The following is a 13,442-nucleotide window of genomic DNA, read 5'->3' as shown; positions in this document are numbered from 1 at the left end:
GTTGAAGTCCAAAATTTTAAGATCATACTTTATTGTAATGGGAGAGTACTAACATTCGATTTTATTCTGTTTTCAGCAAAATGGGGAGCCACATTTTTATGAGAAGCCGATTGTTGAATCCTTTGAGGAAGCACCTCTTCATGTTATGGTTTTCACTTACATGGGATATGGAATTGGAACTCTATTTGGCTATCTCAGAGACTTTTTGAGAAACTCGGGAATAGAGAAATGCAATGCAGCTATAGAGCGAGAAGAACAAAAAGTATGTATGCACATCTCCCTGGATCTTTGTCAATGCTATTCTTCTCTAAAATGTTCTCACCAGTAGTGATGCATGTGCAGGTACTATAAAGAGTGAGGAGCTCAGGAACTCCTCAGGGTAGATGCTATTTATTTCCACCCCTAGACCTCATCCCTGTGTGTTCATGGACTTGTTTTATACAAATATTTATTAACTATCATTCACCAGATACTAAAATAAAAGTTTTTTTACACACACTATCATATTTAACTTTTATAACAACCCATGAGATATTAAAATACCATTTAGAGACTTAAAAAAAAACATAAGAGCAAGACACATGTATGGGACTATATTCTGGTCTTCTAGTTGCAAGATGAGTATTATTTGTGTTTAATCCTAGAATACAAAAGTGTATCTAAATAAAGTGTGAGATTTTTATTTCATCTAGATCAGGGCTTCTTAATGTTGATACTATTGATATTTTAGACTGGATAATTCTTTCTTGTGGGATGCTGCATGTTCATCGTAGAATCTTTAATAGCATTCCTAGCCTCTAACCATTAGATGCCATTAGCACTCTCCCACATACTTGTGACAATCAAAAATGCCTCCAGACATTGCCAAATATCTCATGGACTTAAAAATCACTTCTGATCTAAATACTTTCTATAGTTAGCCTATAAAAGTCTACATCATCCTCTTTTCACATCGAGTTAACAGGGCAGCCTGGAAAACATTCAAATATATTCAAAGAGTCTGCATTTTGTTAACATGATTTCCAGACTGGTTAAAATTATTTATGATATCATGAACCTTTTTTTCCTAAAAATTGCTTTGTAATACTGAGTGTGGTCATAAATTATTTGACATGATGGAGCTTTAAACATATCTAAATAAAGAAGATAGGTGAGGCATGAATTTCAATGTAATGAGGGAACCTCAAATCCTGTCACTTAGCAACCAGTACCTATAGTAAGATAAACACTTATTACAGTAATGCTTCCATGAACAAATCTCATAGGCATTTTTTTTTTCTTTTTGGAATTGCCTTAAGTCAAGTGTATCACCTTCAATAGAAAATAAGGCCCAGAGTTATTATTATAATTCCTCCTACTTTTAGCAACTATCAGGCAATGGGTGCTATTATACTATAGAGAGAAGAAAAGACAGTTCCTGCCATCAGATAATTTGAAGCCTGGTATGCAGAAACAAACTCATAAGCAAAGCATATGACAAAAGTGATGATAGGGAGGAGTGTGATGTGGGATTCGGAATTTGTGTTCTGTGATTCATTTAGGAAGTCAGAAAGCCATGATGCTGGGGCTTGAATGGGGAGCAGGAATTTGCCTAGTGACCAAGGGCACAAAGAAAGACATTCTCAGAAAAGGGCACTGCCTGTGTCAAGGTATTCATTAACTTATTAATCAAATCAGATTCTCTTTGAGCATGCATGTTTGCAAGCCACCATGCTACAATCAGGGATATAAGAATAACCAGGGCAGATACAATTCTTGCCTTTAGAGAGCTAACCAATAAAAAATTGCAATAGAACTTGATAAGAATACTATAGAGTTAAAAAGAGGATGTCAAGAGAACCAAAAAGAAAAAAAACATGGAACCCAAACTTGGTGGTCAGTGAAGGCTTATGGAAGGAAGAGAAAATTAAATTGAGATGTGATGACTCAAAAATAAGTAATAAAGCAAAGGATAAGGCAAGATGGAACAGAAAGAGGTCCAGCAGTAAGAGAAAGCATTGTATATTCGAGGAACCAAGGAATTCAATGACTGCAGTTCTGTGAGAGTGGGAGTATGTGGGGAGAAGATTGAGAGGCAAGTAGGGGCCAGACCATAATGGGTTTTTATAAGCCATGGATATTTATTATAAGAACAATGGGAAGGCATTGAAGGATTTCAGGCAAAGAAATGCATATTTTCGGATTAGAAAGATTCTGTTCACTACCCTATGAAACAGGGATTGCAGGAGGATAACATAGAGACCAAACAAATCAGTTAAAAGACTGATAGAAATCCAGGTTTAAAAAAAATCTAGGTGAGAACTTGGGCTGGGACCAAGGTAGTGATAACCCAGCTGGTGAGATAAGATCAAGAGATATTTAAGAAGATAGCAGGGATTATTGGTTTGACCTGAGAAATTAGAGATGGACAGATCAAAGACCACACACAGGCTTATGATTTGGGGAGATGAGGAGACTAGAAAGTGGTTTAATTCACTGAAATGAGGGATAGAGGAAAAAAGATCCAGAGGAGGGGAAAAGTGATCAAATCATCCTTTGACAAGTTGGGTTTGAAAAATTGGCAGCTAAAGATAGAACTCTAGACTTCCCGAGAAACGTCTCAGATGGATATTGTGGCATCTTCTGCATATCTTGAGCATATCACCATTAATAAAACCCAAAGAAGTAGATGAGGTCTCCCAAGGAATAGCTTGGGGGGGGGGGGGACAGAGAGAGGGAGAGAGAGAGAGAGAGAGAGAGAGAGAGAGAGAGAGAGAGAGAGAGAGAGAGAGAGAGTAAGAAGAGAACAAAGAACTTCAGAGAGTTTTAAAGATGTCAGAGATGGAATTCCAATTCTAGACTAGAAGCAAAGTGACTCTAGAAAACCCATAATGGTTTAGGAAAGAAATAATTTGTGTTTGAATTGAGGAAGAAAAGAGAACTAATTTGAGAGGTAGTATCAAAAAGTCTTAAAATTATATAGAAAATAATATAGAGGGAGGAATGTCAAATTTCTACTTTGGTCAGACATGAGGTCGATAGTGGCATACCCATCACAACAAAATGGTCTTGTTTTTGCCTTAAAAAAGAGGTCACAGACACAGTTTTGAGGTATAAAGATTTTTAAATGGTAAAGGATGTTGAAGCAGTTAAATCAAACAGGGAACAATCCACCATGCTCCCAGAGAAAGATGAGGTTTCTCAGGTCCTAGCAGAGCTGATAATGAACTTGGGAATAGGAAGGAGGGAGCAAGTTATTTTTAGCCACTCTTAGCAGGATCCTCGCAGCCCCTCCCTGACACCAGCTGGTCTATTCTAGAAGCTCTTACCACAAATCTGCCTGCTCCCTGAGTATAAGTAGCATGCACACTAATTCAGTACATTACAGAATATTTGCTGAAAGGTGTCAGTCAAGTCTAAATTTCTCAGGGTGGCATCCCTTGGCAGGTTTGGGCTTCAGATCTGCCATCTATCTTCTAACCTGTTCCAATATTTTAGCATTATCAACGCTGAGGGGCTTGTTTGGTTTCCCTAAAGCACTTCTTACTTTCAAGCAGAACACATTTATATATATGCAAGTTGGTTCTCAGCATAGACAACTCTAAGGTGGTTGAGGGCAAGAAGGTTATAGAGATATGCTCCTGGGATCAAGAGCTGTACACTTGGGAGGGAGTGAAGGGGAAGAAAGATGGTGAAGGTGATTTGTGATGCATTCAGGGAGCTCTTGAGATGGGAGAGCCCTTCAGAAGTGTTGAGACAGGGGGTTGAGCCTTCAATGATGATAGATGAGGACTACCTCCAGAAAGGGATTTGACCTTGAGTGGGGCAGCTCCCTTCTTTGAGCTGCCAGCCTCCAACACTCTGAGCATTGGCAAAGGAAGAGATGCTTTAGTCCAAAACAATGGGATAGGCACAGGGCACAGCAGCCTGTGTCTAACACTCCTCACTATTGCTGAAAGAACTGCTTGAAACACCTCTGGGGGAATAAGAGGGTGGGAAGGCATTGCATTCAGTAAAACAGTATGTTGTATTTCTTTTTTTTTCTTTTTTTAATATATTTTATTGAGTTTTTACAGAGAGGAAGAGAGAGGGATAGAGAGTTAGAAACATCAATGAGTGAGAATCATCGATCAGCTGCCTCTTGCACACTTCCTACTGGGGATGTGCCCGCAACCAAGGTACATGCCCTTGACCGGAATCGAACCTGGGACCTTTCAGTCCGCAGGCTGACACTCTATCCACTGAGCCAAACCGTTTTTCGGCTGTTGTATTATTTTACAAAATAAATAATGTCCTACCCATTTTTTTTTTAAAATATATTTTTATTGATTTTTTCACAGAGAAGAAGGGAGAGGGATAGAGAGCTAAAAACATCGATGAGAGAGAATCATCGATCAGCTGCCTCCTGCACATCCCCCACCAGGGATGTGCCCGCAACCAATGTACATGCCCTTGACTGGAATCGAACCTGGGACCTTTCAGTCCGCAGACCGATGCTCTATCCTCTGAGCCAAACCGGTCTCGGCTGTCCTACCCATTTGATCTCTGTGAAGTTGAAAGCATCATCAGTCAATTGACTCTCCTTCATAGATATTCCTTTTATGTGACACCCTTTTTAATATGTGTTCTTTCCTTTTGAGCCCGGTTAGATTTAGAGGCTTGCAGAGTAACAGGCCCTAATTAACGGCAATGGCTGCAATCAGTATGTACATTTTTATGGGACTTAGTCACTAGATACTCTATCTCCAGGCTGACCTTTATCCTTTTAATATTGCCCCTAGTCCTGCACTTCTGACAGTAACCTTGCTCTGTGAAAATAAGCGATCCGAGGCACATTTTGAAATCTTTGGCTGGAAGCATGGAATGTGCTGCTTTTCAATGACCATTGGTTCTTTTAGCAGAAATGAGCATTATTCTATTCTAAAAGCTGGGTCACTAGGAGTGCAGAATAGATTGCCCCATAAGACAAACAAGCCATTCATAAAATGACATCAGGAAAGAAAGCACTTCCATGAAGTGATGGTGGACAAGAGTTATTCTTGTTTTAAAAATATCACAAATGGCTGCTGTGGCTTCTGATTACACTCTTAGACTCTTAATTTTCAAATTTTGATCTTATTTTTAATAACATTGTATATATTTAAAGTGTACGAATGGTCAAACTAATGGGCTTGTCCTTTCCCTCACTTTTTGTTAATCAAATATAAGCACTTTTTAATTCAATTTCTCTATTTTCTCTCACAGAGATGACTTCTGTCATAACAAGCCATCCATTCAAACTAAACTGTTGCCCAAATTTAGACTCTCTTTTATTTTTCTCCTTTTTGATTTCTAGCCCAAATTCTCTGAAGTTTATTCTAAAACATGAAAGCTCTAATTCATTAGTATAAACCAAGTGAAAAGAATAGAAAAATAAAAATCTCTTTTCAAGAGAACACTAAAAATGTCACAGGCCCAGGACACCTGGTACCTCCCATAGACTCCATCAACAATCAGAAGACACTGGCAAGGAAAAGAACAATACAAACAGATATATGGTTTAAATATGTTTTCTTAAATCCTTCTTTCAACTTTTAATTTTGTAGAAACATTGTCTATTTTTTTAAAATAAAAGGTAACTTTAGAGTTGAATTGTAATTTATTAAAGATCTCTCTGGGTTAATTACTTTCTTAATGAGGTAATGGCCCAACTTCTCAAAAACAAGAAGATGTAAGCAAATATAATCAAGTAAATGTCAAGCATCATCAGAGACTGTAATATCTTCATGCATAGCCACATTTATCCATCTTTATAGTTGCTATCATGTTCATCAAGACTCCTTCTAATGACACCAGACTGTTACAGAACATTTTAATTGCAATTTTGTATTCACATTAGATCCAGATAGTCCCCCAGTGCCCCTACAAGTAAATTCCAGACATTTCTTGCCCATCTGCGGAGACTTTTACATCCACATGGGAGAAAGAGGGCTCAGCAAGTTGTAGCTATAGGAATGTTTAAGACACGTCTCCAAATGTTTATATGAATTAAAACTTGTTTTGCACCCTGATGCAGTAGCCTGCTTCTCCCAGAGAGACTTTCTTCTGAGTAATTTGAAGTACAGGGTCCAATAAGATCACTGAGTATGAGATATGATTTTGTCCAAAACAAACAGATGACCCAAGCACTGGTCTTCCTGTTTGAACCTAGGTGGGTCTAAACTCAGCTTTATTGGGGCTTCTTTGGGAACTTAACATGCTTGCCAGCAGCTAGGTAGGATGGTAATATCAGACCAGTTATTAGCCTTGGCTGCACATTGCGATCACTTGTGAAGCTTTAAAAGGTACTAATATGTGAGATTTACCTCCAGATATTTAGATTTAATTGTTTTGTGGTGAACCCTGGTTGATGGAGCTCATAAAAGCTTCCCAGGTGATTCTTCAGTGCAGTCTAAGTTAGAAACCAATATGTACAGCAGTGATTCTCAAACTTTCCTGTGTATTCAAATGGTCTGGAGATCATGTATATTCTCCTTTAATAGCTTTGGGATGGGGCCAAGATTCTGCATCTCTAACAAGCTTCCAGGTAATAACAGTTCTGCTGGTACAAGGAGCATAAGTTGACCCTTCTCAAAGGTATCACGTGAGAGCTTATTACAAATAGAGAATTTTAGGCCCAGTGCAGAAATTCTAAAGCTAAATCTTTATTTCACCATGACCCTCAAGTGATGTGGACACATGTTAAAATGTGACAATGTAAGAAGCATTGCTATTCTAGAGGTTCTCAATTTGAAATTCAGTTATCACCTGTGTTCAGGTATAAATAGTGTTCTAAGACTCAATATTCATATAGGAGTATTCCCCAACACCAACAAACAATTCTTGGACCAGGATGTCTAAGAATTGGGCTAAATTATGACACTATCTACCCAGAAATAGAATGAGAAATGGAAATATATTCTACAGGGTGTCTCTCATCTCTCTCTCTGCTCTCTCTCTCTCTCTCTCTCTCTCTCTCTCTCTCTCTCTCTCATGCCTTTCACAAGTTTAATTTGTGTTTCTTAATGGCTCTATATTGAGGGTTCCAACATCCCCTCCTTGGACTTCAGACTCTAGTTTCAAGTCAATGTTATCACTTGTATTTCTGACCAACTGCTATACATTGAAGGTTCCTAAACCCCCTTCTTCAGTTTGATTTATTTGCTAGAGTGGCTCACAGAACACAGAGAACATTTTACCTACTAGACCACCAGTTTTTTACAAAAGGATATAACTCAAAAACAAACAAATAGAAGAGATTCATAGGTCAAGGTGTATAAGAAAAATGTCAGAGACCTTCCATGCCCTCTCCAGTGCATTACACTCTAAGCACCTCCATGTGTTCACCAACCCAGAAGCTTTTTGAATCCCATCCTTTTGAGATTTTATGGGGCTTCATGACATGGCTATAATTGATTAAATGATCTGCCATTGGCAAGTGATTGTAGCTTCAGGCCCTCTCTCCTCCCCAAAAGTTGGACTGAAATTCTATAATTTAGATGGTTTGGTCCAATGCTTAGATGCTTTCCAAAGGTCACCTCATTAATAATATCTCTTATTCAGTCCTGTCCCTGGAGCCTGGGATCCCCTGATTTTAAGCTTTTTCATTTTCTTCCTCCTATCCAGCTTAAATTTCATAGACATTGATACACCCTCAACTGGATTCACTCACCATGCTGATGGGTATCCCTTTAAATTCAGGATCACAAGCTTCAACATGGGCCTTAGTGCTCCTTTCCAGTCACATTATATTACCTTCCTACATTTAGTCACTAGCTCTTCTAGATGACTGTCCCATACTTTATTCTTTCCTTCAAAACTTCCAACACTTTTCTCCCTCCTAACTTTCAGTTATAATCTTGTTCCCTATTTCATTGAGAAAATAGAAGGTCAGAATATGCTTCCTCAGCCACTAACATGTACCTGTGCTCACATATTTGATCTCCCCACTACCTGTCATAACTACAGAGTAGATGTCTGGGCTTCTGTCCAGGCCAAACCTTTTACCTGCACACTAGAGGCCAGTCATGAGCCATCACTATGGGTTAACATTTCCAAAACTGTGTACTTGATATTCCCTTTTAGCCTTCTCCCTCTTATAGTCTTTCCCTGAGCAGTAAATGGCAACTCCATCAGTCCACATATTCTGGCTCAAAACCTCAATCATTCTTGACTCCTCTTTCTTATATCCAAAATAAAATCTGTGTGTAAATACTGTTGGTATTTTGTTCAAAATATGTTGTTCTACTATTTCTTACTACCCCCGATGCCATTAGCTTTGTCCTAACAACCACCTTCTCTTGCCTAACTGTATCCTGCTTCCACACTCCACATCTCAGTCTCTTCTCAATTAACAATGAACATGATTTCTTTAAAACCTATGTAAGATCATACACCATTGTTGGGCAAAACCCTTTAATGTCTTCTCTTCTCAGTCAGAGTAAGAGCCAGAGCTAGGCAAGCCCCTATGGAACACAGCTCCTTCTAAGTCTCAGCCTTCATCTCTTCTACTCCTAGGTGTTCTCATTCTACCTCAAATGCCATGATCTCACTTTTCCTCAAGAAGAGCTTACGTGTACCTACCTCATGAAGTTTTAATGCCTCCTCTCTGCTTGGCATGATCCTCACTCAGCACAACTCATCCCCACACTTCTTTGACTTACATATCACTAAGAAATCAACAGCTTTAAATATAGTAGGAATCACTGGCCAGTGAAATCCTCAATTTCACTGGCCAGTGATTTGCATAGTGGCAAATACTTTCTGGCTGCTTCTAAAAAGCAAATGCACTTCACAAGGGATGAATATGTTTTCACAATTGCAACTAGCAGAAGATCGTGTCCTATAGTTTAGCAAAACAACTCCAAAATCAAAGTTTTACAATATTTTGTAAAATAAGATCACCAGTAAATATAAAATTAAATCACAGCCTCCCCACTGTGAATACTTAGATATATATATAGATATATATATATTCAAATATATACATACATATGCCCATGTATACACACACACAAAGATAATTTCTAATGTGTCTTTAAATGTTAGTCAGATCATTTTTTAGTTCTTTTACAATATAGAACTCTCTACTTTTCTTTGCAAGGAGGCATCTGTCCTAATAGGCAGGGTTGATTGATCTCAATAAGATAGAGCTTTGTTAATGTATACCAACTAATAATAAGCCAATGTGAGGAATGGGTGGGTCATCACCAGCCCTAACAAAGAGCCCTTCCTCAAACTCATGTTTGTTTGTTGTTACTTTTGTAATCTATAATAAAAGTATAATATGCAAATAGACTAAATAGCTGAACAAGCAGAATGACCATCTAGACAACCACGCTATGACACACACTGGTGCCAGGCCAGCAAGGCAGGTGCAATGTGATTGGTCCAGGGGCCCTGTCATTACAGCCACGGGCCAGTAGAGTGATCAATTGGGGGGGGGGGGGCACTGTGATTGCTCCAAAAAGGGAGGCCCAGGCAACCCTCTGTGGGGCAATTAATCGGGGAGCTCCAAGGAACTGGGGAACCGAGGGTGTGTGGTAGTGGACTCGGCAGCACCAGGCCAAGGCAAGTGTGGGTGGGGGGTGGGGTCGAGAAGCCAGGCCTGAGAGGCTGGCAACTGGGGGAAGGAAGGCCTACTTTTGCAGGAATTTTATGCATTGGGCCCCTAGTTATGAAAATAATTATCAAAAGCAGGCTCTTTATTCATCTTTTCTGTCCTTTTTGTGCACTTAATTATACATATATTCATTTGTACTTATTACATCCTTTCCTTAATTTAAATGAGATCATATCATACATGTGTGTGATTCTCTTTTCTAAATCTAACTATATGTCTGGATATCTTTACAAGCCAGTTCGGGATTTCATCATTCCTTTCAATAGTTGCACAATGGTGTTCTGTAATATGAGTGTACTAGAGGCCCAATGCATGATATTCTTGCAAGAGTAGATCTTCCTTCTCCTGGCTGCCAGCACTGGCTTCCCTCTGGCACCTGGAACCCATGCTTCTGTCAGGCTGCTGGAAAAGACCCAGGCTTCCCTCCAGCCATCGTCAGACACCTGGAAACCGGGCTTCCCTTGCAGCCCCGGCTTCATCTGGAAGGTCATCCAAAAGGACATCTAGTCTAATTAGCATATTATGCTTTAATTATAGACTAGAGGCCCAGTGCATAAAATTCATGCATGAGGGAACAGGGAGTCCCCTCAGACCAACCTGGATCTTCTCCAACCTAGGACCTCTCAGGGGATGTCCGACTGCAAGTTTCAGCCCAGCCCGATCCTAGGGACATCCCTCTCACAACCCAAGACCGCTGGCTCCTAACTGCTCACCTGCCTGCCTGCCTGATTGCCCCCAACTGTCCCCACTGCTGGCCTGGTTGCCCCCAACTGCCCCCCCCCTACTACTGGCCTGGTCACCCTAATTGCTCCTCTCCCCACTGACCTGGTCACCCCTTAGTACCCACCTCTACCATCCTGGTCACCCCTCACTGCCCCCCTCCGCTGGCCTAGTCACCCCTCACTGCCCCCCCCTGTTAGCCAGGTTGCCCCATGCAGCTGCTGGTCAGTCGTTTGGTTGTCCCTCACTAACTCCCCTTCCAGCCTGGTTGCCCTATGTAGCCTGCTGTTCTATTGTTACTGTGAGGGTGTTGTGACAAATTTGCATATTTCCCTTTTATTAGTATAGACTAGAGGCCTGGGGCATGAAAATTCTTGTGCACTGGAAGGTTCTCTTAGCCTGGCCTGCCCCCTCTCACAGCCTGGGAGCCCTCAGGGGATGTCCTACTGACAGCTTAGGCCTGCTACCCCGGAGAGCAGGCCTAAGCTGCAGGAGATGACCAGACTGATCAGGGGAAGACACTACCTCCATCACCCTGCTGCTGCTGTCAATGCTGGCCACAGTGGCTGCGAGGCCTGAGCCCTGGGCCTCACAGCTGCCAGGACCCATGGCTGCCTGAGCCCACAGCTGCCTGAAACCCAAGCCTCCCAGCCAGCAGGGCTCAAGGCTGCTTGAGCCCACTGCTGCCTGAGCCCTGGGCCTTGCAACTGCTGTGGCTTTGTCCAGATGGACATCTGGATGGACATCTATAAGATGTCTGCTCTAATTAGCATATTACCCTTTTATTAGTATAGATGATCATTTATATTACCATATTTAATTGTTGTAAATAATTATATAATGAATAGACATACATTTATTTGAAGATAATTCCTAAAAATGGCTTTCTGCATCTAAATAATGTACATTTAACTTCTGAGAGATTGGCAAATTTCCTGTCAAGAAGTTTGCATAGCTGAACTCCAGTCAGCAGTACCTGAGAGGTCTTGCTTCCTTGCCAGTACTTGATATGTTGACATCATCAACATTTTTATTTTTATTTTTGCCAATCAGATAGGTGTACATATTTTTATTCTTGACTTAATTTGCATTTTCTGATTAAGAATGAGATGGAGCCTCTTTTGATATGGTTATTAGACATTTATGCTTATTCCTCTAGATTGCCTATTCCTATCCTTTGTTTATAATTTTATTAAATTATTTTTCTTATTGATTTAGAGCAGTTCCTTTTATATATCCTTATGTTAATAATTTGTCTGTTAAATGTATTTTAAAGATTTATCTAATTCTGCTTCTTGGCTTTCAACTTATTCTATTCTATATTTAGCCATACATACTGTTTTAATTTTTATGTGATATGCATCAAACATTTCTTTTATGTTTTCTTTGTTATTATTATTATTATGCTGTTATTTTTTTCTTTGAGGAGGGAAAGTTAATCATGTTTAGGAAAGCACTTTTTAATCTCAAAATTACAACACATTTTTCTTTAGTTTATTTGGTACTTTTATGATTTGGGGTGTTAATATATTTAATCCAAAAATTCATCTAAAATTTATTTCTATGTGCTGTGTGAGGTAGGATGATTATTTTTTAAAGATATATTTTAAATCTTCTCAATTAAATAGATGGCTAATTTTTACCCATCGATTTGAAATATTAATCTGCCTATTTTTTAGATAAATATACAAGTTTTAGGTAATTCTTAAAGATTTTCTCTCTGTGTAGACTTTAGAATTAGTTTGTCAGGTACTGCATTTTAAGAAAAAAACTTATTTTAATTAGCAATACATTAAACTTATAGGTTAATTTTGGAAAATTTGATATTTTAATAATATTTGGTCTTCTCTTTCAGAAACATGATACATCTCTCTATTTATTTAGATATTTTAATGTTCTTTATTAATATTTTATAATTTTCTTTATTCTAAAGTTCTATCATTTCCCCTTTTTCTATTATTTGATTATGATTTTTTCATGGTGGTGCTTTTTTAATACGACCTTTTTCCTCTATCCTATGTTCTAATTAGTTATTGATGATGTATAGGAAAGCCAATGATATTTTCATATTAATTTCAAATGTTACCAACTAAATAAGTTCTCTTCTTAGTTGTCACAGTTTCTCAGATAGTTGTATTGCAATTTCTTTTTCCTTTTATCTACATTTATTCACAGAGTTCTGTGACAGTAGTAAACATGTATTTTCATTGAATTCTCAGGCACCTATGAAATAGGAATTGTTATTCCCATTTTACCCATGAGAAAACTGAGCCTATGGGGGTTTAATAACTGGCCTCAGGTTACACAAGTAGTAAGTGGCAGAGCCAGATTCACATCTGTATCTTTAACCTCGTTCAGATTCACATAGCTGTATCTTTAACCTAGTTCACTCCACCTTTGCACCAGCTACTCTGTCAGATGCTGTGCTTTTTAACATATTACTAATCATCTTCACCACAGGTAGGCAGTATTATCTCCACATTATGAAGAGAAAATTAACATCAGATAATTTAATTGACCTATTCAAGATCATGTAGCAAATTAAAAAAATGGAGCTGAAACTTAGATCAAATTTTTCCATTGACACAAATTGTTTTAAAAATAACTGTTTTCAGGGCTAACCTCAAAGGCCCATTTGGTTAAAGATCAATGTCCTAGTAGAGCCCACAGGATTTGGGAAGGACAAATGAGGTCTTTCTCTACATTCAGGGGACAGAACTAGACATGGGTAAACTCTGAGATGGGATTGCAATTCCTTGTAAGTTTTAAATGTGTGCCATGAAAAACTATAAACTGTCCTATAGGTTCACTACAACAAAATTCTTCATTATGTTATTTGAATCTTTTTGACTTATTTTTTGTCAACTCAAGCTTACAATATCTGAGAAATGTATGTTAATAGAGCAAATTTCCTGAGGGAACAGCAGAACCCTGGGGAAAGGCTTTGTGAATGCTCTTCTTGTGCTACTTGTTAGACCCAGTCATCTCCTGAGTTGGTCCATTCCAGAGGAAAACAAATAGAATCTAAAGGTTTTAATGGCTGGTAACTGTTCCCAAGCCATGATCTTTTCTGTCACTTTACTCTCCAGTCTCGTGACAATGG

At 38.9% G+C, this 13,442-nt stretch overlaps 1 protein-coding gene across 1 annotated transcript in view; it reads left to right on the top strand.

The window, feature by feature from the left end:
• The window catches only part of SPTLC3 (serine palmitoyltransferase long chain base subunit 3), a 124,574-nt gene that overhangs the window by 23,098 nt on the left and 88,034 nt on the right, over positions 1-13,442 (top strand). Inside the window, exon 2 of the mRNA XM_084889031.1 lies at positions 77-262. Coding sequence (XP_084745157.1) covers positions 77-262 — 186 coding nt within the window. The remainder of the gene's footprint in view (positions 1-76; positions 263-13,442) is intronic.

This window comes from Pipistrellus hanaki (genome assembly GCF_964339955.1).
Source record: "Pipistrellus hanaki genome assembly, chromosome: 6".
Classification (NCBI taxonomy): Eukaryota; Metazoa; Chordata; class Mammalia; order Chiroptera; family Vespertilionidae; genus Pipistrellus; species Pipistrellus hanaki.
This window is presented reverse-complemented; position numbering and strand designations above follow the sequence as displayed.